Source organism: Delphinus delphis, chromosome 15 (assembly GCF_949987515.2).
Source record: "Delphinus delphis chromosome 15, mDelDel1.2, whole genome shotgun sequence".
Taxonomy (NCBI): Eukaryota; Metazoa; Chordata; class Mammalia; order Artiodactyla; family Delphinidae; genus Delphinus; species Delphinus delphis.
In genome coordinates, this window is record NC_082697.1 from 86,395,743 (window position 1) to 86,422,060 (window position 26,318).

At 51.3% G+C, this 26,318-nt stretch overlaps 1 protein-coding gene across 3 annotated transcripts; it reads right to left on the reverse strand.

Moving 5' to 3' along the window:
- Nucleotides 1–241: 241 nt before the first annotated feature.
- EIF3B (eukaryotic translation initiation factor 3 subunit B) lies at nt 242–23,019 on the reverse strand. Of its 3 annotated transcripts, none has more exons than XM_060032538.1 (19): nt 22,294–23,019; nt 17,740–17,932; nt 15,688–15,807; nt 15,327–15,384; nt 15,010–15,138; nt 14,465–14,622; nt 13,533–13,664; nt 13,384–13,450; nt 12,948–12,994; nt 11,418–11,628; nt 9,703–9,775; nt 8,726–8,848; nt 7,147–7,225; nt 6,254–6,392; nt 4,235–4,360; nt 3,633–3,710; nt 3,181–3,289; nt 2,593–2,711; nt 242–1,194 (listed from the first exon to the last, which is right to left on the reverse strand). In XM_060032538.1, the coding sequence occupies exons 1-18, from the start codon at nt 22,706–22,708 to the stop codon at nt 2,608–2,610; spliced, it is 2,361 nt and encodes a 786-aa protein (XP_059888521.1). In that variant the 5' UTR covers nt 22,709–23,019; the 3' UTR covers nt 242–1,194; nt 2,593–2,607. The 3 variants fall into 3 exon arrangements, with proteins under 3 accessions (XP_059888521.1, XP_059888522.1, XP_059888520.1); XM_060032539.1 differs by lacking the exon at nt 242–1,194 and adding an exon at nt 1,201–1,664; XM_060032537.1 differs by lacking the exon at nt 242–1,194 and adding an exon at nt 1,201–1,650 and having other exon boundaries at nt 22,294–23,017.
- Between the last annotated feature and the right edge of the window lie 3,299 nt (nt 23,020–26,318).

Consider the following 26,318-nt stretch of genomic DNA (forward strand, 5'->3'; position numbering starts at 1 on the left):
AGGCACTTGCTGGAGAGCCGTCACCAGGTTCCTACACAAGGGCAGACCCCTCACATCCTGACTGCTCTGGACACGATGGAGAGCAGGCCCGCGTGGGTGGCCAGGAGCCCGGCACCCACCCCGATGCCCAAGCTGGGGACACTCTTCCTGCCCCTCCCCCGGGTGGGTGGGGAAATTCTTCTACAAAGGGCCGGCCGTGGGACACCCAGTTCACAGAAAGAGAGAGATAATGCCAGCACAATTGCTTAAGAAATTTTTATTCACAAACTATGTAAAAGTTACAACTAACCCGTTTAAAACAGTGAAAAGTTAATCTTTCAAAAGCTCTGTTAAAAATCTGTTCACGTGGTAGAGCCATGTGCCTTTTCCTCCTTACTGCCAAGAAATTAGAAAAACTAGGTCTCGACACAGTGAAGTTTAAAGAACGTGAAAGGAAACAGGAATTGCTGTGACTCTGAGGGGGCGCGAGGATGAGCTACACGGCAGGACGAGGGGCCGCAGAGGAAGCCCAGGCCCCGAGAGAGGAAGAACGCGAAGCGCCGGCTCACACGGGCGAGGCCAGGTAGCGGGGCCGCTGCCGGTCGAGGCCGCTCCGCACCAGCCGGCCGAGCTGCGGGGGCAGACGTTTGCCTGTCCTGCCCCGCAAGGCCGTCTTAGGTCTGTCCACCGTACACAGAGGTCACGGCTGTGAGCTCCAAGCGCACCTGTTCCGTGCTTCGCTGCTTTTTAAACTAAGCTTCAGGTTCCAGGAGAGAAAAGAGACAGAGGTGGAAGAAGCTGCCGTTTCACAAGGCACCGAAGGCAGCAGGACACTGCAGGTGAAAACGAGCTGAGTTACCTGGATTTGCTCACTCCCTCCTCCGCGGGGGAAAGAGTTAAATATTCAAACAGGACCACGTACTAGTGGCTAAAGTGACAACTGTCCATGGAAGTCTTCAAACCTGTGTAGCTGAGGAAAAGGCTAAAGGGTTCTTTCTCATCAGGTGAACCACAAGCACAGGAAACAAAAAATTGAAAAAGAAGAAACTGTGTTTGGGCTGACGCATCACTTTTCAAAGCTCAGCTGCAGAGCAGGACACCCCGAGGGAGGCTGACGGCCCCTCCTGGCCTCTCGAGCGCAGCGCGGGATGCACTGAGCCCAGCGGCGGCTGCTACTGTGGCAGACGGGAGAAGCATGAAGGTCAAGGCCGCTATCTACGTTCAAAGACAGGAGAAAGACAGCTTTTTCATATAGGTTTGCTTTTATTTCCACGTTCAGCCTGTTGAGAGAACCTGTCACAACCTGAATGGCGGGGGACGCGCTGGTGCCCCAAGCGGCTTCCCTGCTGGCGGCCAGGGAGCCCTGGAGGGACCCCGCACGGCTGTGGATGGCGCTGGCCATGTGAGGCAGGGCCCAGTCTTCGGTGCAATTAGAAACCCAGCGAGAGAAAACTGAGAGCAGCGCTGGCAAACCTCCCCCACCCTGGGGACCAGGGGCTGAAAGGCACAGCGACGTATGGAGACGGCGAGTCCCAGGCGCGGCCACAGCCCGGGCGAGAGAAAGCGCAGGTGAAAAGTCAGGAGTGGGCAGGCTTTCCGCAAAAGGATGACCTCGGTTCCAGCACAACACACGGTGACGCTGCAACAAGGGGACACTGTCCGCTCGCTGTCCTGTAAGAAGGGAACTACATCAGGTGGTCAGCAGCGGCCTCGGCCCCAGGCGAGCACACGTGGTGAGCGCACGGCACACGTCCTTAGGAAGCAGGAGGGACCACGCCGGCCCGGCGCCTGCAGACGAGCAGCAGCCTGGACGCGGAGCCCCCGGCCCTGCTCTCCCCGCCGCGGAGGCAGCACGGCCGGACACCGAGGCACACGGAGCCCCGGGCCTCCTCTCCCCCCACACATGTCCGCTCTGAGGTCCAGAGCCGCCACGTCTTTTCTCTGTTATTGAAGCCTGCGTTCCGGCTGTACCTGACGGGGTTTTTTTTTTTTTTTTTTTTGCAGTACACGGGTCTCTCACTGTTGTGGCCTCTCCCGTTGCGGAGCACAGGCTCCGGACGCGCAGGCTCAGCGGGCATGGCTCACGGGCCCAGCCGCTCCGCGGCATGTGGGATCTTCCCGGACCAGGGCACGAACCCGTGTCCCCTGCATCAGCAGGCGGACTCTCAACCACTGAGCCACCAGGGTAGCCCCCACCTGATGGGGTTTTGGAGGCTCCTGTCTCAGACCAACCAGGGACGGACCAGAACGGGTGCTGCGGCTGGTGAGGCCCACCTTTCTGCTGGACACCCTGAGGCCTTCGCCCAGCAAAGCCCCCCTCCTCTTCCCCAGTCAACAACCACCAGTGCCTGCCCCAGCCCTCCTCTCACCCATGGCCAAGGCCTGCTGGATTTTACGGGAGCATGAGGCCCAGAGCTCTCAGATGCAAGGCTCCGAACACCCAGGTCCTGCACTGGACCCCTCACAGCTCACAGGCAAGGACGTGGCTAACCCTGAGTACCGGCAACTGGGCTTCACTCAGCGCCTTACATGAGCTGCCTTCTGACTTGCGGGAGAGCAGACCAGGAATGAAGTGCAAACAGGACACCGTGTGTTCCCCGTCTCAAGGCTCACCACAGTGCTCCCGGATCACTCCTGGTTTCCAAGAGGAATAATTTCTTCAGTGACAAAAAACTCGATGGTCTCCTCCTCCCAGTCGTCCACGTTGCTGTCCAGCTCGTCAGTGTCCACACCTGCAGGGGGCGGCGGGGGTGTGTGTGTCACACCGTGTGCAGATGTGGGGCGAAAAGTTGTGAAACACATTCACACACACACGCGCGCGCGCCCCGCACCCACCAAGAGGCCGATGTGAACACAGCAAGGTCCCCTGCAAAGAAAGGACTATGGCCTTGGCCTGCAGGCAGCAAGAACCTCTCAGTGCTTTTCAAGAGTCTTTTAAAGATTCCCTTTAAGATACTTTTAAAGAGAGAATTCCCTGGCGCCCAGTGTTCGGGACTCGGTGCCCTCACTGCCAGGGCCTGGGTTCAATCCCTGGGCAGGGAACTAAGATACCGCAAGCCACAGTCTTCTTTGAAAGATTCTTTTTAAGAATCTTTAGGCAACACGTGATGTTTTCTGAAAACTCTGGGAAATTAAGATAAAAAAAGGAAAAACACTTCAACCACACGCTTTGAAGAGTGTATCTTTGGCTGACAAAGTTACCTCCTCGCAACTCTAGCCGTGCGTTTTTCTGCTCCATATAGAGTTCTTGAGCCATTTTCCGGTATTTTCGGAAATCTTCCATCATGGTTCGTCTTCTCTCCACTAATTCCTGTGGGTAGAGTTGCGGAGAACTTACAGAACTAACAACTCGCATCGCTGTCATAATTTTGCTCAACCCAAATGAAAATGAAAGCACGGTCAGCAGTAGGCCACCTGACGGGATGACATAAGGACTCTACAGACACTCTCGGGGCAGGAAAGCTGGGACCTCCGCTCGCTGCCTTCTGCCTCTAACGTGGCCCGTACCACCCGCCAGCCACCCGAGGGCCACAGTTGGGCCCCGGTGGCACAGAGCCGCCCCCGCCAGTCTGTCCCCATGGCCTGGCGCTGGCCTTCTCTGCCATGAGGGGATGACCCTTGGCACCTCCCTCAGGCCTGGGGACAAGGCTAACCTTTGAGGCTTTGGATTGGCTCAAACGGTCCTTCTGTTCAAAGATCTTGGAGTATTTCTTCAGATCCTTTTTAATTTGCTGAAACAAAGACAAGTCACTCAGGATTTACACATTCAAAGCAAGAACCACAAATGTAATCCTCAGAGCTGCCAACGTGGAACGACTTCCTCAATGATGAGCAAAGCGTGGCCTCCGAGACTGCTCAAACGCAGCGTCCGCACGTCGGCGGCCTGTCCTCCTTCCCTGGGATTTACACGCTCCCTTAGCTCTGTCCTGATACCATCAGCGTGTTTCTCCATCACTACGTAAATCCCAGCAGGACTTTTTAATTGCCCCTGCCACCTTTCTCATCCCGCCCCAGTTTGTGCGAACTCCCTGGAACGGTACCGACGTGGCCTTAACCTGAAAATCTGTTTCCGCTCTGAAGCTACTCTTTTCCTTTTGGTTCTTGAGTCGTTCTGCGTCTCTTCACAGGGTCCCCCATAAATGTCACGTTTCTACTCCTCACTCGTTATCACCCTAACGGTAACAGGAAGCAGCAGCTGCTTCTTTCAGCGTCCGTCGCCCCCACGTGCCTACACCTGACGAAGACACAACCAGACCTTGACCTGGTCCTGGCTCAGGAGGGTCGGGGGCCGAGGCCTCCACAGCAGCTGGCAGAAGCGGTCTTTGCTGTTCTTCTGCAGAAGGCGGCCTTGGAAAGTCCACAGCCAATAGGCATTGTCCACCTGGAAGAGAGCAGAGGCCCCGCTGAGCTGCCCCCTGCACCACGTTACACCAGGAGGCAGAGGCCCTGGAATCCTTAGTGCTGACAGAAGTGACAAAATTAACCATTACGTTCAACAACTGTTCGGGAGCCAATAATTTGCCAAACAACGTCGTTGGCATTTGGGAGACACCTAAACTCATGTACCTGACGGACAGTGCAGCGTGCGCAGCAGCGAGGAACAGGGCTAACAAAGCAGAAATCAACCACGTCACCAAACACGGCTCCGCTGGATAAAGGAGGCAGTGCCACAAGCTACGCTCTGGTGACTCCCGCTGCAGACAGCACTCGGGGAGCAGCTAACACCGCGTGGTCAGCCGTCTAAAAGGTTTTAAAGTGTCAGGGTAGGCCTCACGGAGGCGACCTCTGAACAAACTCGACACGGGCATGGTCCACATATCCTGATCCGAACGCAAGGATTATTACTCAAGACGCTGTTTCCAGTGACATTTGCAAAGCCCGTGTTCCTAAAACTTCATCACTTCGTTAAACAGAATTGCCCTAATTGGTCTGTAAACATGCACGAGCTGGTTCAACTGTCAATACCTCAATCAATAACAACAGTCAGTAAAGACAAGGCAGAGTCCTCAGCAAGTTTAACCACCAGCTGAGAACACTGAACGTGTGAACCAGACGCTACAGAGCGTGATCTGTACGGACACAAATGCTGAGCCCTGCAAACCTCAGGCTATGCATCTCTCCTGAGGCCCCAGAGGATATGGGCCTCTCCCCAGAGAAGTGCCCGTGCACAGACAGCTTCATGCCCTTTCAGGGAGGCCCCAGGCCGACAAGCCCGCTCACTGGCGGTGCCACACCTGCTCCTGCGATCACAGAATCCTGTTTCTACCTCCACTGACACATCCTCAAATCTTTTGCTAAAGACAGAGACGATGATGTTTTCAAGAAGTTAAAAACAGAAACGGCAAACGTTTTCTCACAGCCCAATTCAGACAGCAAATCCTGACTGAAGGCTGAGCAGTTTCAGATGCTGGGAACACAGCTCAGAACAGGAGAAAAGGCCCTTGCCCTTGCAAAGTTCCATGCCAGCGGGAAAAGGGGACAAGGACCTCGTAACAACGGCTGAGGTGAGCGCCTGTCAGTGAGCACCTGGAAACATAGAGTGGGGTGAGAGGACGCGGGGACCAGGCGGGGAGCGGAGCCTCTGCGGATGCACGCTTGGTGACACCTGAACGGCAGGAAGCACAGCACCTACGGGAGCTGACATTCCAGGGAGGGGACGCACGCAAAGGCCACGAGGCGGGAGCGAGCACGGGCGCTCGGGGCCAGCGTGGCCTCCACTCAGGAAACGCGCGCAGCCAAAGGCTGTGCCGCCAGAGGCCGCTGCACAGAGGACCTAACGGGCTGGGTGACCAAGTACTGACGGTCCGAAGCAGGAAGCCCTCAAGAGGGAAATACTGTGCTGGGAAAACACGTGCGAACCAGAAGAGACCCACCCTCCACCGGGGAGCCGCGCAGCGGCAGCTGGTTTAGCCCCGCAGTGCGGTGGGTGGGCGCCAACTGAGGCGGGAAGCGGCGCCACCTGACTCCCGCTCCACAAGCCTTCTGGCCGCAGTGGCACATGCGGGCGGCCCGGCTCCGGCTGGAGCGACTGAGACGCGCTCTAACTTAGGAAGAGAGATGAAACAATGCCGCCCTGTTCGTGGAGAAGGCTGGCTGCCCTCGGGGCTCTGGGGAGAGGGGTTCTGGGCGGCCTGGGCCGGGCCCGGAGCTCAAGTGGGTCACCCGCATCGCCCGCCGGGATGAGACGCAGGCGGGGAGGTGATGCGATGCCACGCTGGGCGCGCTCCCCCACGGCCCGGTCCACGTGGCACCGAGGCTCCCCGGGTCCCCGTACCTTGTGGCTCCACCAGGACACGGAGGTGATGACGTAGCGCCCAGTCGGATCCCACTCGACGTCGGAGGCCATGTAGTGCTCCGCGATATTCATGACCGTACAGTCCGAAGTGTCAACGAAGGCCAAGGCGCCGTTCATACTGGGGAACAGACAGCACGGTGGGCCTTCTCCAGGAGCCGTGTGTGTGCCCGCCCCCGGCTCCAGGGTGAGGGTACAGGCCAGACTCGGGAGCCCGGGGTTCCCTAACCACCACCTCATCACCGACGTGGAAATAATCACAGCGATGACCTCGTAAGGATGTTGGGACTGAGGATGTACAGGGCACACGAGCACCGTCGTGTCTGCTGTGATTATTCTCAGAGGGAAGGCTGTCTGAGGCCAGGCCTCCAAAGCCACGGCAAGAAGCACCTACGCTGAGACGGGGTGTCCTGCCGCTCGGAGGCAGGCGCCGCACACGTCCCGCTGGAAACAGCACTAAGGGGGGAGCGGGCGAGGGTAACGCCCAGGTCCTCGTGGTCGCACCAACCAGAGGACAAGACGGGCTCGCGGCCTGACTGAACATCCTGCCTACAAGGAGACACGGACCTTACAACATGGTAACGGGATCGCCAGCAAGAGGTCCTGCGTAACCACGCAGACCTGTCCTCCAGGCCCGCGGCGAAAGCGCCTGCGGCCAGGCCGTTTTAATCTGCCTGGTCTTGGCCTGCGTCTGGGGAGCAGGATGGAGACGCCACACAGCGCTTCACCCAAACGGGCCGACCCTTTTGTGGGAGAACCCGTCCACCGCATCTGCGCAGAACCAGCATCGCTACCTTCAGAACCAGGGCGCGGGCCCGGGGCCAGGGTCTCTGCACAGCCCACACCAAAGCCCCCCGCATCAGACAGAAACCCACCTCCGCAGACCAGCCAACACAACGAACTGCCCTTGGGGGCTCCAGAAGATGGTGTTGGCCTGCTGCTTATCAAACATCTCTGAAAGGAAAGAAAGTGTCAGAGGTCAGCCTGCAGCAGACGGGAGGACCGGCAGTGGGCTCTCGCTGCGCCCCACGGGTGTATACACCACAACTCTATGGAGGTACCACACCTGTTGGCTACCTGTGAAAACAGGTCAGAAAATCACCTTCAGTACACCTCAAATTATGACCCAGTTAAAAAGAAGAAAAAAAAGAAGAAAGGGCAGGGGGGATTCTGAAGCTGCAATACTATCCTAAATAACATTTTACGTTCAAAACAAGGTACCTGACAATGTAACTGGATGGGAGACTCCACTTACGGTTAGTGTTATCACAGGGACTCAACACCAGGGTGAGGAATCCAGTTTTCATCAGATTCTCAGAGGCATGCGACCCCGAAAAGCCTAAAATCCACCCCTCTAGTGACTCACGCCTTTCTAACTAACAAGCTGTTCAGCTCCATCACCTCTCCAAGCCACTCACTTCCTGAAGGGCTAGAGCCAGGTCCTCGCCCTGGGGGTCTCTTCACTCAGGAGGAAGGAGCGGGGCGCGGAGGGGGGCAGACTGGTGAGGCAGCATCACCCTGAGCGGGGGCGGCACGACTCTCGGACCAAGACGAAGCAAAGAGAACGCTGCTGGCAGGCGTGCCCTACAGTCCCCACCACGAGGAGGCCGGGAGTGCGTGCGACGACCCCGACACGGACCCTTCGGGGGGGCAGGGCAGCGGGGCACTCGGAAGGCAGAGGCGCTCATGTACTTGCTCTTTTATAACCTACTTGGTAACGAGAGACCGTGAAGTCTTCAGCTGCCCCTACTTCCTTTCATAACGCAGGGAATTAATAACAGTCAATTTTGTGATAGACAGCCAACTGATAACACCACGAAAGGATTCTACCACAAATACTGCTAAACTTCAGGAAGTGAACCTGATTTACAGAAATCTCTCAGGAAGAGCTCTTCCCAGGGCACAGGAGTCCCTGTCAGGTACTGGGATGACCCCCCTGCCTTTGTGGCAAGAAGCCCTGGGTGAGGTTCGGGGAGCGTGGGGCGAGCACACCCTGAGGGCGCCTCACCCTTGAGGTGGGTGCAAGAGGCCTCCCCCCTCAGTCCTCACAACGAGAAACGCTGAGGCAGCGAACGAGGACCCGCCTTGAGTTCGGCACTAAGGACCCAGGACAGGAGAGCAAGGAGCGGGAGCCCCGGTGCTGTCCAGGCGGGGCGAGGAGCCTGTCCTGAGGGGGGACAGGGCTTCCAGGCGGAGCAGACCGAGGGCGGGCATGTGACCCAAGCCCAGAGCGGGCAGCTGCAGCCACAAGAGGAGAGGCTAGGACTCCGGAACAGTGAAGTACAGGGGCCCCGCGGGAGTGCAGAGAAGGCCCATCCTTCGCAACAAACTCCCTCTGGGGCCATCACCACCGCCACCGGCCCACGTGACCCTCCGCACCTGTCCCACCAAGCGCTCTGCGCGGAGCGACGACCGAGCTCTGTCCCGAGAGTCGGGCGCAAGCCACCTACTTACTGATGAGCTCGATCTTGCCATTGTTCTTCACGTGGTAGAAAGACACCGATATCCGAGGAGCTTCCCCATGCAGCACAGCAAACTTACTCCCGTTTGGCTCCCAGGCGAAGGCTATGATGGGTTCTAAGACCGGGAAGAAGGGTGAGCTCCTTTTGGTCACTTAGGAACAGAACGTTCTTGACCAGTTAAAGTTATTCAACCAGAGAAATGCCCCAAATTCTTAAATTCATTCAAAGGACCAGAGAGCAGCACAGAAGCAAAGGCAGCGCGCTGCACCTGTGTGGAGCCGCCCGGCCAGCAGGGACAGCACCCTGCGCCCCGCCCCGTCCTGCCGCAGGGGTGGGGAGGGGCAGGCCAGGGGCAGTGCAGCCTGTGGACAAACCCTCCCCACACTCCTCGCCGCGGCCCTGGGCGCAAGGGCTCACGCGCCTCTCTACCCAGGCAGCGCGGCCACTTCACCCCCTTCCCCTCCTCCTCTCCCCAGCAAAACAGAAAATACAGCCTAAATTTCCCACCTAAAGACAGAAACACAGCATCTGAAGTTTCCATGAGTCCAAAGAAACCCACCAAAAAAACAAAACACCTCTATTAAACTGAGAACTTTCACACGTAAGAGCACAAGTCCTTCGGCTGCCGTCACTGGGCATGTGATGAAGGCCTGCCCTTCACACTCTCTCCCAAGTGTGGAAAATGGTGAGAACCCCTGTTCCTCTGCTATATAAGCAGTTCGCGTGGTGTGGAAAAACAGGAGGCATCACTTCACTTGGCAACTGGAAAAGCTAAGAGACTGAAGCTGGAAAGGACAACACCCTAAACACGTGCGTGTTTTGTAACTTAGAGCCAGGTGCCGTTCACTGTGAATCAGGTTCCGAGTCTCGGCCATTCTACCTGGGCCATGAATTCACACAGAAGCTTTAAGGGTACGCGTGACAGCACACAGGTGAACTCAACCACAGGACAATGACAATGGGACTTGCCTTTCATTTCGACAACATCGACAGGCACCTGTTTTTCTCTCATTCGGAAAATTTCAAAATTTGTGACAACACCCTGTGTAAAAAAAAGAAAAGGAAAGGGGTAACATTCTGGAAACTGAAAGCATGAGGAAGACAGGACAATTTAAGAATTTAATGAAAGATTAAACATATACTCCTGGTAAAGACATATGACTATCTGTAGTGATTAAAATGATGAAACAAGAACTCTCAAAAGCTGATGGAGGGGGACTTCCCTGGTGGCACAGTGGTTAAGAATCCGCCTGCCAATGCAGGGGACACAGGTTCGAGCCCTGGTCCGGGAAGATCCCACATGCCGCGGAGCAACTAAGCCCGTGCACCACACTACTGAGCCTGTGCTCTGGAACCCGTGAGCCACAACTACTGAGCCCGTGTGCCGCAACTACTAAAGCCCACATTTCTAGAGCCCGTGCTCTGCAACAAGAGAAGCCACCGCAATGAGAAGCCCGCGTGCCGCAACAAAGAGTAGCCCCCGCTCGCCGCAACTAGAGAAAGCCCGCGCGGAGAAACAAAGACCCAACGCAGCCTAAATAAATAAATTTATTTAAAAAAAAAAAAAAAAGCTGATGGAGGTAGAAACTGGTACAGTCTCTGGAGAACTATCGGATCCCACCGCCCCCAACCCAGATTCTATTGAAGACCTGCCCGAAAGGTCATCTCAAGCACAGACAGGTCCAAGAATACACATCGCAGCTGCAGTGCCATAAAGGTCCACTGACTAGGGCTGATCCAACTATTTCAAAACAGCAGAACATCCTGCAGCGCGTTTCAAGATGCACTCATGTAAAAAGTGGGTGCTGTGTTATTCACAACAGCCAAAAGGTGGAAGCTACCCAAGTGTCCATCAACAGCTAAATGGATAAACATGACGCAATTCAATGGCCGCTGCTCAGCCACAAATGTAATGAGGGACGGGCACATGGCACAGCCTGGATGAGCCTTGAACAAACGTTTAGTGAAGGAAGCCAGATGCAAAAGGCCATAGAGTGTACGACTCCATTCACATGAAATGTCCAGAAGAGGGAAATCCAGAGAGACAGGAAGCAAGAAAGCAGATTAGAGGATGTCAGGAATGGCGGTGACTGCTGATGGGTGTGGAGTTCCTTTTGGGGGTGATGGAAAGGTTCTGGAATTAAGACAGCGGTAACTTGTACAACTGTGTGAATGCAATAAAATCCAGTAGCTGTACAGTTAAAAGAACTTTTTTTTGGTAAAAGGAAGAGGAATATTTCCATTAGAAGGAAAAAAATCATGCAATTTTTTGGATAAGTTCAATATCAACTGATGCAAACCAACAGAAAGTGTGGATGCAGAACTGCGTCAAGCATGCTACCCTGTGTTTAAAGAGAAACTCTAAAAGGAAACAACCTACTCACTTTAACTCCTTCAGTGAAGGAAGGTGGGTGCCTAGAGATTTCCCTGTGTTCTCCTGTGAACGCTAACCTACGTCAACTCTAAACTACATGAATGTTATCACCCACTCAAAGTTTTACAGAAAAACATGACACTCCTCAGCTGGAATATGACAACACCTCTAGCTATGACACACCAGCTAACTTTCGGTGTTAGGTGGGTGTGAAAATAAGTCATGAGTTTGAACCAAAAAATCCATTAACACCCCCCGAACAGAACTGAGCTGTAGAAGGAATGACCCCTGCCCACTGGCATCCACTTACCTGGGTACCTTTCGGAGTCCTATCTACTTTAACACACAAGTAGTCTCCGTTTTTCTGCCAATGTAGCTTGCAGTCCACAACGTTAAATAGATTCCTAACTCTGATCTCTTGTCTGGTAGGAAGCTGCATCAGCGTTACCCTGGCTGGAATATCCTTATCTTCAGGCACCCAAAAGGCTATTATGTTACCACCGGGAGACCAGGAGAAGTCTCTGCAGAACAAAGAAAATGAAATGCTTCCAAGGACTGGCTAAGAAATGGTGAGAGCGGGGAACAAGAGACCTCGTTCTCTGTGTGAAAGCTCAGCGGTGGCGCAGGTACCCCAAGAACACCAGCAGCAGCCAGCGCTCACCAGCATGGGCTCCGGCCCCAGAACAACTCGGGCCCCGAGAACACCAGCAGCAGCCAGCGCTCACCAGCATGGGCTCCGTCCCCAGAACAACTCGGGGGCTTTGTAGACACACTGTGCCGTCAGGAGAGAGACAGGTGCTGATAATACCACCCACTGTCGCACAGGGGTCACAGGATTCAATCCCCAAGCTCTGAAACCCCACTCAAACTCTTAACCACGAGGCAAGTAAAATAAACTTTAGGCCGATGGACCCAGCTACATGATTTCTGAAGATTCGTTAAGGGGCTAAAGGGGGAAAACCCCAAATCAAAACATATAAGAGGATTAAAGAAGAATTAGTGCAATTCTCGCTACTGCAAAAATTACCCTAAAAAGCGCTGTAACGAACAATCCACGAGCTCCTACCTGTGAAGAGCACCTCTACTTTTGCATTTTACTGAGAATTAATGCCCAGTTTTACTTTTAATTAGAAGCCATCGTTTTGCCCAAGAATGTAAACATAAAAATAAGAAGAAGCGTGAATGTCCTTGCACTGGTGATACTTCACTGCCCCCAGAGATTTCAGGTAAATAAAAACGTGCCTCCAGGGCTTCCCTGGTGGCGCAGTGGTTGAGAGTCCGCCTGCCGATGCAGGGGACACGGGTTCGTGCCCCGGTCCGGGAAGATCCCACGTGCCGCGGAGCGGCTGGGCCCATGAGTCATGGCCGCTGAGCCTGTGCATCCGGAGCCTGTGCTCCACAACGGGAGAGGCCACGACAGTGAGAGGCCCGCGTACTGCAAAAACAACAACAACAACAACAACAAAAAAAAAACGTGCCTCCTCATTGACAGAGAAAACCAGCTGCAGTTCACTGAGGCCACGCAAACCCCATGGCACAGACCACCAGAGAGACACAGAGACTTTCAACTAAGTGGAGATCCCTCTTCCTCAAAGACTGCGCCCCCAAGTCTCTGGTTCCAAGGCAGAACCACGAAAGGAAGGAGGCCCTCAAGAGGCCCCTACGTGCAGGAACGGGGAATGCTGACGGGGGCCGCCAACACACAGTGCGCGGCAGCAGGCACAAGCCTGCCGTGACACCCTGGCACTAGGGTGACAAAGTGCCAGCGTTCTCTGCAACTGTGCAGGGGCCGAGCGCTGGAGGAGGGAGGCAAAAGCCACATGCCAAGAGATTCGCTTACTTTATGCCAGAGATCTTCAAGCTCTTCTTGTCCAAAAGACCCATAGACTGTGGAAAAACAAGGTTACAATGGAGTTAAACCATGCCAATGTCTCAGTGGTTCACACAACCTTTTACAATGTGAGCTTGCCGAGGGAGCAGTGTAAGCAGAGGGTGACAGATCACAATGGAACAATTCACGCACAGCAGCAAAGTACACATCTCCAGAGCCCATTTCACCAACTCCCATCCTTAACCCCCTGCGGCAGCAGAAGCGGGGGCTGGCAGATTCAAGACCCAAATCCAGGACCCGAGCAACTGAAAGGCACAGAACTAGTCTCTCTCCCTTCTGGCTGCACCACAAATTAAGGGAAAACACTGCGTCCTCGAGAAGCTACTGGAGCTGACAAGCAACTGACGGGGCAGCTCACTTTCAGATAATCAAATAAATCACTTACAGGAGTTTCATAGATGCTGAGAGTATCGAGTGTCATTCTGGCAAAGAATTTACCATCGTGGCTCCACCTAGAAAGAAGAACAGAGCCAGACTCATCGACGAAGAAAAGGCCGCAGAGAGGTCACCACTGGCTACCACAGGTCCACTTACTTAAAAATAGGCCAATGGGCCGAGCTTTCACAGTGAAAACCTCTCTTCTTCTGCCCGGTAAGGATGTCCCAGATGATGATGGCCTGAGGGTCATCCTGAGTGTCCATCAGGGGGCTAAAAGTCACCAGGTACCTGCAACAGAGGGGACACCTCCTCATCTCCTGCACGCTTCCACGTCCTCTCATGTGAAGGTCACAGCTGTGTGGGTGTGGCGAGGACCTGTCCACGCCTCCGCTCCAGAAGGAGACGCTCCAGGCACAAGCGAGGCCGCCAGAACAGCAGCCGAGACCCGTGGAAGCAGCACTTCCTCCAACCCCAGGCTCCCCCGACCCTGTCCTCCCGCCTGGAGACCCCGCTCGAAATACGGAGCAGAGCCACTGTGGCACAGACCATTCATCCTGCTCGGCACCAGGGTGCTCCAAGGGTCACCTCAAAATGCTTCCCTGAGTAAAGCAATTATACTCCAATAAAGGTGTTAAAAAAAAGTTTCCCTGATAAAACCAGGACAGGGAATGATCCAACAGATTACAAACAAAAGTCGGCTGTGTGCACGAGCGGAATGAGAGATGTGGAATTCTCATACTTTCTTCCTTGGATTTTAATTAAGACAACAAGGTAAAGAGAACAGATGGTCACGTGCAGTATCCACAGGGGACTGGTTCCAGGCCCCCCCGCGGTCGATACCAAAGTCAGCAGATACGCAAGTCCCTTATGCAAGATGATGTAGTTTATGCAGATGTGTGGAGAAAGGAAACAATAAAGCAAATGCAACAAAATACTAACTGGAGAATTGCGGTCAAGAGCACACGGAGTCCTCTGGACTCTTCCTATAATGTTTCGATTCTAACTTTAAAATTACTGCAGAATAAAGCTTGAAAAAATTGCCCATAGAAGGCTGGCACGACTCCATTTGCAATTTTCGAACAGCTTACCTTTCACAAGGTGAGAAGTCAATAAGCTGAACCCCTTGGTGGCTGAATCTCTGAATTTGTTTGAATTTCTCTCCCCCCCAAAGAGCAATGCCTCGCTGATGAAAGGTCGCCAGGTAGGTGCCCTTAGGAGACCAACGCACGTACGTCTCCGTCCATCTCTGTGGAAAGGATCAGTGCCGATGTTAACACAACAACACGCCGAACACGAAGAGTCCAAAGTCTACAACAAATACACTCCTCAAGCTTTTAGCTGAACACACAAGAAGCCTAACCACTTCTTAGGACGCCTTTCAAAGCTGGAAGAATAGAAGTTGTTCTCAGAGGCGTAACCTCAAAGCACGTGACACTCACCTGCTCTTATACCAAGCTCCTCTTTTCTTTTGCCGTGTGGCTTTCGGGATCTTAGTTCCCTGACCAGGGATCCAACTCGGGCCCTTGGCAGTGAAAGCGCAAGTCCTAACCACTGGACTGCCAGGGAATTGCCACCAAACTCCTCTTTGTTAAGGAAACATGAGGTAAGTCCCCACACGGCAGCAAATACCCACCGCTCTCTCTTCAATGGAGACCGGATCCTTGACGTCATTCCAGAATATGGAAGTGCGGTCTCCACTCTCAAATATCACACTGTACTGATCTCTGCATTCTGCCTCTTCAAGCCAATAACGTAAGTTTCCCTAGAAACAGAACCAAAGGCAAGGAATTTAAAACATTTCATTAATTTTAACCAAAGAATACATAACTGTTGCTCTTAAGAGACTTGACCAGTTCAGTCAGCAGCTTTAACTCCTGAGGAATACATCACTTCAAGCCAAGAGGCTAGCCACCATTTCTTGCCATTACGTATAGATTTTATACAGCATACCAGGTCTTTGAAAGGTTGTTTCTCTGGAATATCCCATTCATCACTGATAGTCATGTACCTGGAAGAGAAGCAACACGATGATGATTACAAGGTTGAGTGGTTCTCAACCCCAGGCAGTACTGCACCCCTGCCCTCCCCGCAGAGGGAAAGGACAAGGTTTTGATTGGTCACAACCGGTGAGGGGACGCTGGTGGTCAGGGGGTGCTACTGGCCAGGGATGCGAAATGGTCCTGCAGTGGTCTGACGGGAGGATGCAGCTACCGAAAAGACCACTAAGCACCCAGTGCCCCCGGGGCAGAACCGTCTGGCCGTTCGTGCTCAGGAAAATGCCCAGGTTCTCCTGGGCTGAGTCAGAACTCACTTGTCAAAATCGGTGAAGAGGTTGACTCTGAACGTGTGCTGCTTGTCGAGCTTGTAGCCATCGGCATTTTTCACAGCATCCAAAGCGTGGGCAGGGGATGCATATTCCAGGAAAATATACCTGAATTGAGAAAGAGGGCAACTTGCACAAGTGCAGACGTGAAGATCAGGCAGGGCACGCTCAACACACCCAGCCCTCCACAGGGCTCGCACCCGCCACGAGTATCCGAGACCTGTCTTCCCGCCGTGTCCCGGAGGCAGTCAGATCCCTAGCAGAACAGTTCTAAACATGAACAAAATCCTAGCAAAGATCCAAAGTCTCTAAGTACACGATCAGAAATTATAGAACAGCTAATTAACCAAAATGCTCCTTACCTCGACTACGGTAATGGTTTTATGGGTGTATACATACACCAAAACTTATGAAATTGTACACTTTAGAACTATCCAATTTTACTGTGTCAAGTACCTTTCAACAAAACTGTTTAAAGAGACATGGATAGTATCCGATTTTACTGTATGTCAAGTACCTTTCAACAAAACTATTTAAAAAAACATGGGTAGTCTAATACTGTGTATTACAGGCAAAATTACAAAGGCTCTCAGAGAATGTTTCATTATAACAAAAATAACACAAGCAACTGCTCAAAAAAAGGTTATCCTTCCACCTAGTTCCTGAAATAGAAAAAGTATGAAGCACTGCCTGCATGTGATAATTTTTTTAAGAAATTAAAACTATTCTAGGTAGTTTCCAAAATTTGAAATAAAAAAAAATTAAGTTTATACCACCTTCTCATTCCTGTCCCATAAAAGACAATTTTGCCTGTACCCAGAGGCTGATGTTTTTATGAAATTTTAACGGTGAAAGTCTGACAAGTTTGTGGAGCAACAAACAGAACTCTCATCCCTGCTGGTCGAGCGTAAACTGGTAGCGACACTCAGGCATAATCGGGGATTGGCCAGTGGCTCTGAAGAGGGACACTTCATGCAGCCCAAACCCTCTCTTGTGTTCAGAAGAGGACAGACACTAGGCTGTTCCTAGCCGCTGTTCAAAACACTGTCAATCCGTAGGAAACGGACAACGGTCATGATATGACAGAGCACAGAGCATTCACAAGGAGGAGACTAGAATCACACTCACCAGCACAAAAACCTAGTATTGAACTTAAAAAGCAAACTGCAAGACGCATACCTCATGCTACCATTTTTAAAAGATACAGGGACTTCCCTGGTGGTGCAGTGGTTAAGAATCCGCCTGCCAATGCGGAGGACACGGGCTCGAGCCCTGGTCCGGGAAGATCCCACGTGCCATGGAGCAGCTAAGCCCGTGCGCCACAACTACTGAGCCTGAGCTCTAGAGACCATGAGCCACAACTATTGAGCCCGCGTGCCACAACTACTGAGCCCACGTGTCTAGAGCCCGTGCTATGCAACAAGAGAAGCCACTGCAATAAGAAGCCTGCACACCGCAACGAAGATTAGCCCCTGCTTGCCGCAACTAGAGAAAGCCCACGCGCAGCAGCGAAGACCCAACGCAGACAAAGATAAATAAATACATTTAAAAATAAATAAAAGATACAATATTTCAGGTGATGCCACAAAAAAGTTACCACGGAATGACACAATGTCTCCTAGATTCTAAGTATCTCCATTTCAGAGATGACAAATGTGGGAAAAAAGCACATCTTAGAATCAATAAAATACCACGTCAAATTTTCCTGAAATCTCGCCAACTTTCAGATCTGTCGGTCCCTTTACCCAGGATGTATATTGTCTCAATAACTGTTCAATGAAGAAGAGATCAAGGTCTGATTTCTTAAAGCATAGCGGCCACCTTGTAATACCTAATTCAAGAACCACACTGCATCTCCTTCTCCCTCCCTCCAATGACCCCGAGGACCACGGGCGGCCTGGATAAATGCGACCAAAGTGCCAAAGGGAGGCCATGCTCCCGCATTCACAGTGCGCTCCCGAGCACACGACCATCTTCACGGTGTCTGTCAGCTACCAAGAAAACACAAGTGACACTTCCGTGCTGGAGAAGATGACTCACCCTTTTGTCCTTCCATCCTCCTCTGGATAAAAATCATTTGTGATTTTCCCAAACTTGGAAAAGATCTTATGGATGACGTTTTTGAGTTTCTCCAGACGGTCAGGTCCCACTTGAGGAACATTGTCGACCACAATCACGGAATCGATTCCATCTGCTTCCTGTGGCCGATCTTTGAGTACATCTCCCAGTAATTCTGTACAAGTGAAAGATTTGTCGAATGACTTTTTTTGACCAAGTTAATGCACTAGGTTAGCACACTGAACAAGTTTCCAAAAAGCGAAAAGTGAATAATCTAAATGCTTTCACTGTGAGCAAAAGAAATCAGAGCCCTGGCTTGACTCAAAATTTAAACTGGAAAGAATTAGAAATATTGTAACTCTTTACACTCCCACCAACAGTCAAGATATGTCAACTGACTTCTGGCAATAATGGAAGATTTTAAATGAATTTTTTCAAAGAGGTTTTAATAATGAAGAAGGCAAAAAAGAGGATGGCCTTTCACCAGAAATCAGAGAAACCCCGAAGTGAGCTAGGAATGGCCTTCTCTGACCCACTGCTATCACAAATTCACCACCAGGCACTGTCTTCAGTTTACAGCAAAACAAACTCATCGCCCTATGTTCTTTATGTGAAACGGCCTTGTTTGCAAACAACACGGGACTGAGAATGGTACTTCAACCAGGTGACTACAGACTAGAGAAGCTCAGGAAAGCAAGCAAACAGGGATGCATCTTACAGGCGATGGTGTCTCCAGTTCGACGAAATACCTCGCAGTATCACCGGGAGACACCAGCCATACAGACATTAAATTGTAAACGCTTAGAACAGTGCTTGGAACACAGTAAGCAACATCAACTCACTCTCATAACTTCAGTCCAAAGCTCAAAACCTATTATGTTCATGCCACCCGCTTTTAAAATTAAGATCAAAGAACCCAAATCTTAAGTGTTCAAACTTCTCAGAATTGCTTCATTTCCATAAAATGGTCAGCAAGAGTAAGAGAAAAAGAAGAAAAGATAGGTGTAAAACGAACTAGGAAATAGAAACACAGAGGAATCAATGCAAACAGGTCTGCGAAGCCAACTGGAGGCCTACTGTTTTCCGGGTGATTCAGCGTCATCTGGGGCTGCCCGCTGCAATCTTATCCGAGGCCTGGCTCAGGCTTGGAGTCCTTTTGACCCTAACGCCCCAGCACCAACAGAAATGCCGGACTGGCTGCTGCAGATGGGCTCTCGGAGGGTAAGTGGAGTATCAGATGAAAAAAGCAAACCCTCCTCTTTTTAACACAAATTCTGTACAAATCCTAATCCCAGTTAGTTAGCCAGCTTGTCTAGAAAGCTATAAGATTACAAGGCACCGTGTTAGGAGCTAGAACAGAAAGACATCTTTAAGGTTGCCATCAAAGCACACTCACCACACGAAACTACGCTGGTAATACAGACCTTCCTGATTTACAGTGGGGTTACTTCCTGATAAACCCACTTACACACCACTGCAATCCAAACCATCACAACTTGGGGACTGTTTGTACAGGCAAAATGAGTGCACAAGGTAATCTTTAAACAACAGCTGAGGAACAATGGCTTGTTACTCAGGTATCTATGTGTCTGGAACCTAATCATCACTCTAATTTCTGCACGATACTCAAGTATTTCAACATGCCATACAGGACACATGTCAGAAAATATTCTTTGTTGTATTTCATTTTCAAAACTTTAGATGAATTTTCTTCACTTTTGTGTTAAAAAGGTTAAGAGGGCTTCAAAAAAGAAAAAAAGTCCTTTAATTTCCAGAGGCAAGCCCTGTTATAAACTATCTCTAATTAAACTTCAACACCTTTAACGAATGATACTGAAAATGTTACCTTGGATAAAAGAATTGCCAGTTAAATTTCAATGAAGCTAAAATTTAGGCCAAGCAAAAAGGAGAAAGAAGAGAAGAGGCAGATTAGGTCATCGCATCTTCCCTGCAGAGACTGAAGTCAAACCCTTGGGTTCCTTTTAAAGCTGACGTACCGAACAGTGACAAGGCCTGTTATGCCTGACCCAAACTTACAAACATAAAAAGCTCAGCTTTTCTACAAACTGTGTCTGGTTTAGAAGAACCCACCCACACACCCTTAAGGGAATAAGCATAGTGACTACACAGGAAGAAACACACTTCCTTCATCATTACCAGCCCACACAGTCAGGTTCCCACTCTGACTACAGGGAATAAAGAAAGAAACAGTTCTCAAGACTAAGTAGCAAAGAAGACACTTAGTTAAAACCATTATCACATATTTGCTTGACCAAGCACCAAAGGCAGTTGAAAAATTAAACTGATTAAGGTGCAACTGTGCAGGCTTCCCTGGTGGCGCAGAGGTTGAGAATCCGCCTGCCAATGCAGGGGACACGGGTTGGAGCCCTGGTCCGGGAAGATCCCACATGCTGCGGAGCAACTAAGCCTGCGCACCACAACTACTGAGCCTGCGCTCTAGAACCCGTGAGCCACAACTACTGAGCCCACATGCCACAACTACTGAAGCCTGTGCACCTAGAGCCCGTGCTCCGCAACAAGAGGAGCCACCGCAATGAGAAGCCCACGCACCGCAACTAGAGAAAGCCCGCGTGTAGCAACGAAGACCCAACGCAGCCAAAAATAAAATAAATTAATTAAAAAAAAAAAAGATGCAACTGTGTGAGAGTTCACCTGTCTCAAAGAGGAAGGAGGCAAGACAACGGCACTGGGGCTGCGGCACCTACGAGAGGGCTCGTCATGAGACTCAGCCCATTTTCAAAAGAACCAACATCTTGAGCATCACTTTCTGACCCTACAGGGCAGTTCTCGTGTACCAGAAAACATATGTGAGCTACTGGCCTCAAGAAAACTGACAGCTTGCTCAGTCTTTGCTCCTCAGGACCAGGAGACTCACAGGTCACTCTGGCAAAATATCAGGATGACAAGGGCTTCCAAAGGCCCTCCCAGCAGTCACCTAGCCTGAATGGCCTGTGCTCACGTCAGTATCCTGTCACACATCGGAAGTCACGTACTAGAAATCTTGTGTAAATTAGGTGTGCTCAAATAATGCTTAAAAAAAATTAGTTGTGAATAAACACCTAAGGGCTCAAAATAGGGTTTAAAATCAAAACTCAAATTTTAAAATAGAAGATAAATTGGTGTGGTAAGAAAAGAACACTGGTCTAGGCTGGGGGATAGGGGAAAGGGGGTGAGCCCAGAAACACAGCCTCTCTGTCAATTCCCAGCAACCTACTCCACAGGGAACACATTTTCTTACAGGTGAAGGGCTTTGACTGGATCAGCGGCTCCCAAGTCCTCACTAGCTTGTGGAGCCTTTCCTGCTTTTCAGGCTGAAATGTTTTTTGTCTCATGAAATAAAGACAACAGTGACAATAACAGGTAGCCCTTTAAAATTATGTTTCAAATAAGTCAAATCATTATGCAGTACACTGCAAACTTACACAGTGCTGTACATCAATTACACCTCAGTAAAACTGGAAGAAAAAAAACCAAAAGCATTTGATAAAAATTTAAAAAATAAATTTATCTTTCAAAGGCAAACAACTCTGTTGGTTCTCTAAACCTTCTTTATCGTTTTATGTGATATCCTTTATTATTCTGACTCATTCTCAGAGTGATCAGACACAGCTCCAAAAAAGCTAACTTTAAGCGGTAACATCTTATCTTCCTGGTGTATAGTTGGCTACCTCTGTGGTGTCTAATTCATTTTTCCCATTTTATTATAAGGTGGTCAATATGCAGAGGAATCCACTTATGTGCTCCCAGCCTGGAAAGATAAAATGGCTAAAAACAAACATAAAAACAAATGAGATGAGCCATCATCAGAAGTCACCTTAGGAGACAGGCTCTCTCAGGCAAAAAGCAGAAATAATGCATGTAAGTCGAACCAAGGCAAAGAGAAAGGCAAAGTAAGCGATAATCAATCCTACAACTCGAGAAAATTATTTGCCAACAGAAGGATGACGGTATGCCTACAGACTTAGGAAAAGAGAGACACAAACAGGAATCGGGCAGAGCCGGCCTCAAACTGTCCTCCTAAGGAACTCTCTGGGGATAGACGCTGCTGTGGGACACCGGGGGCAAAGGAACCCAGCTTGGCCACCCTGTTCTCCCCACTCCCGAGGGACAGCGTCCATCCACCCCTAAGGAGTCGGCACCGAGTCAGTCTCAGGCCTCTGACAAGTCTGGCGGGTCACTCGGGGCACCCAGACTGCAGACGAAAAACTGTCACCCGAGACCGTGCAGCACATGGAGTGTCCAGCTCGGCTCGACCCTAATGGCCACACCACTGCACACTCGACCACGGCTCCCGCGTGCACGCCGTCTGCCTTCACCACCCTCCAAACTCCAGGCTGCAGTGCCAGTGGCTGGTTCCCCAAGTTGTCTCCACCCTGCCCTTCTCTTCTTTTGGAGAAAACAAGATCCAGGCGCTCACGGAAACCTTCCCTACGTGGGGGCGACAGGCAGAGGGCGGGCACCCCTCCCGCGTTCGAGGATCGGGAACTTCGGCGCAGACCGGCCCCGCCGCCTCACCTTCCTCGCTCACGTCCTCCACGAAGTCCTCGGGGTCGCTGAAGGAGGGCTCGTCCGCGCCGCCGTTCTCCGCCGCGCCGCCTGGCTCCCCGCCCGATCCCTCGGACCCGGTCTCGGACGCAGAGTCCCGCGCCTGCCCCGCCGGGGCCTCGCCCGCGGCCGGGGTGGGGGGATCCTCGGGCGGCGGCGGGGACACGCCGTGGGTCGCGTCGGCCTTCTCCTCCCCGTCCGCCGCGGGCTCGGCCGGCAGATCAGGCCCCGGCCCAGCCTCCTCGTCCTCGCCGCCCGCCGCCTCCTGCGCGCCGGGCCGCGCCGGCTCCTCTCCCGGCGGCGGCTCGGCGGTCGGCTGCTGCTGCCCGATCTCGGCCCGCTGCTCGGCCGCCTCTGGCGCCGCCACGTTCTCCGCGTCCTGCATGGCCCTTCGCTGCCGCCTCGCCGGGCCTCGTCGCGCTTCCGACTCTCCCAGGCCGCACCGCGCGCCTACCGCCGGGCCATGTGCGTGCGGCGGGGCGCCCAAGGGGATAGGGGGGCGCCCACGCCTTGCTGCCTCCCCGCGCGCGCAGAAAACCTCACAGGGCAGAAATATGCCCACCAGCGATTCCGACAGCGCGCCTGTGACAAGTGCGTGCTCCACTCTAATCACCACACTTGCTTCGGTCAATCTACAAACTGTTTGGGAACTACGCTACCCCACCTAAAGTAGCAGATGGTTCCTCCAACATGGCAGCCACTCCCTTCCTTCTCCCGTCGGGCCCCGCGGTAAAGGAATAAACTATTTGTGAAGCCGCAGGGAGGTACCAGAAATCATCTCAGTACACGGAAGTGCGTGAAAATATCATTTACTTAAAAATTGATACTAGAGGAAACTGTAAGTTCAACAAACTATTTTGGTTAGGATATCTTAGTCTTTCACCAAATATTTCAACTTACGTTACTAAGTTCCCCCTCCACATGTCGGCTTTTAGACTCGTCTACTGACTGGGCAAAAGAATGGGCGATTCCAAAACACAAACGGAATTCCTGGAGAGCCAGAGAAGGCTAAGGCTACTAGAGGGACGACTGCCTGGCGCAATACAAAAATGAATGAGAGGTGCTTTAATCACTTACGCCCAAGCTCACCGCGGCGGCTGTAATTCCGCCTTTCCCCATTCTGATGGTCGCCGTGGTTCGGCCCGCGCGGGCTTCCGCCCCCAGACGCGCGAGCGTGCGGACCACGGGGGCGGGGCGGGGGCGGGGCCAACCGCAGGCGCGTGGAGAGGGGTGTGACCAGCCACGGGTGCAGGGCGGGAGGGCGTGGCCGGCGTGGCCGGCGAGGCCCGCGCTCACAGGTGTCGCAGTACCTGAGCCGCAGGGGCGCAGCGACTCTGGCTTTGGTTTGCTCCGTCCGGAAGGTATTCTGTGTTTGTATTTTGTTTTTTGCCGAGCATGAGGGCCACCGCTCAGTGTAAATGCTTTAATCTTTCTAAAAAAGAACGCGGTGGCTGCTGGGGGAGGCGGAATGGGAGTTAGGATTTAATGGGGACAGAGTTTCGTTTTGGGAAGATGGATAGTGGGTGACGGTTGCACAACAGTGTGGATGTACTTAATGCCTCTGGACTCTACACTGAAAAATGGCTAAAGTTGTAAATGGAATGTTGGGTATATTTTACCACAGTGGAAAGGAAAAAAAGAAAAGAACCAGGGTTCTTAGGTTGCCTACCTTTGGGTTTGAATCCTCCCCGTCTTCCTTTCTCCTTTGTAACTGTGGGCAGGCCCCTTGGTCTCTCTGCCTCAGATTCCCCACCTGTAAAATGAGGGGTAGCCCGTTTTATGTGCGTGGCCCGTGGACCAGCTTCCCAAAGGCAAACTAATTTTCCTGGCTGTCAAAGTTATCCTCCTAATTTCTAGCTTCACCTGCAGTTTTCATAGATCGTTGGGCTCTGCCAGCCGTTTTCTTCTAGAAGGTGCTATTGGTGACAAATCAATGAATAAGAAGTGGATATTGGGCTTCCCTGGTGGCACAGTGGTTGAGAATCTCCCTGCCAATGCAGGGGACACGGGTTTGAGCCCTGGTCTGGGAAGATCCCACATGCCGCGGAGCAACTGGGCCCGTGAGCCACAACTACTGAGCCTATGTGTCTGGAGCCTGTGCTCCGCAACAAGAGAGGCCGCGACAGCGAGAGGCCCGCGCACCGCGATGAAGAGTGGCCCCCGCTTGCCACAACTAGAGAAAGCCCTCGCACAGAAACGAAGACCCAACACAGCCAAAAATAAATAAATAAATTTATAAAAACAAAAAAAAAAGAAGTGGATATTCACAGAAAAGCTTGAAAACAGCTGACTTGAGTCTGGCAGCTATATATTTCTTAGGGAAGACTTCTTCAGCATGCAGGTGTTGTAAATAGTAGCCACTCATTACTGTTTCCCAGAGAAGGGACTTGTCACATCCTGTTCTGCAGGTAAAATTATGAATGTGCTCACGATGCAAAAAAAAATGTATATTTTCAAATTCCGTCTCACAAGTGTTCTAGCGAGAGCACCAAGACCATCAACGGTTCTTCCACCCTCCAAAGTCTGAGGAGTGCTGTGATTAAAGTTCAGAGTATGTCAGGGCCAGAGTAAGAGGCTCTTGTGTGGGGAGGGATTCAGTGGTGCAGAAGGAATTATGATTCCTACTGTCTTAGAATTACATACAGTGCAGTGGGAACAACTTTCAAGAATCAAAACATCACAGAAGTGAGGGGATAGGTTCTGGGATAGGTTCATAAATCCTTCAACACTCCTTTCTAAAGGGAAGCCATACCCTGCCCCCCATAAGAGGGGGTGCACTTGATCACTCATTTCTAATGAACAGGATGTGGCAGAAGTGATGCTATGTGACTTCCAAATGTAGGTCCAAGAAACAGTAAGCTTCCACCTGGCTCTCTGTCTCGGATCACTGGCTCTGAAAGAAGCTAGCCACCATGTCCTGAGGACGCTCAAGCTTGTGGAGGGGCCCCCTGTGTGGAGGAACTGAGGTTCCTGGCCAATAGCACCAAGTTGCCAGACATCTGAAATGGAAACAGGTCCTCCAGTCCCAGTCTTTAGGTGGCTGTAGCCCCGGCCCATGTCTTGAGAGAGGCCTCAGGAGAAACCAAACCTGCCAACACCTTGATCTTGGACTTCTGGCCTCCAGAACTGTGAGAAATAAATGTGTGTTGTTTTAAGCCTCCCAGTCTGTGGTATTTTGTTACGGCAGCTGGAGCTGACTAATACATTAAGGAAATATGTGAAATACATAGAAAAAGACCTAGAAGGATACACATTAAACTGAAAAGAGTTTGATGAAAGTAAGTAGTCTTGGTGGTGTTGGTCAGAGAAAAATGTTGACTGTGAAATCTAGGTGGTAGGTTTATAACTGTTCACTGGAAAATTCTTTTCAGCAATTCTGTATGTTGGCAAATGTTTATGATAAATTGTTTGGAGGTGGGGAGAACTTCAAGAGGCCCCCTACTGGAACAGTTTGAGCCTCAAAAGGAGTAAAAAGCTGTATATGATCGATGTGTTTAAGTTCATTTCTTCATAATGCTATTTTTGGAAATCCTGTTGATCACAGGTGAATATTGCTGGGGCATTGTCTCATTCTGAAAATAGATAAAAGACTCAAGCAAAACAATTAGTCTTGCCTCTCTTATTTTACCCTTACATTTCAAGGTAACCAAATAGTTGATGAGGGAAAGCACTTATTTATAAAAAGAATTCTAGCCAGTACATGCAGAAGGGTCAATAAAATTAGAGAAGCAACATTTTGCAAACCTTATGAAATAAGCTTCTAAGCAATGATCCTGAAATCATTGGTGAGAGGTTGGTAGGGAACTGTGTAATGGAGGGACAAGGATGACAGCATCTGAATTTAAGGCTATAATTTTCCCTCTAAGCACTACTTTAGTTACATCCCACAAATTATAATATGTTTTCTGTTGAAAATGTTTTCAATTTCCATTATGATTTCTTCTCAGACCTATAGTTTATTTGGAAATGTGGTCTTAATTGAGAGATATTTGAGG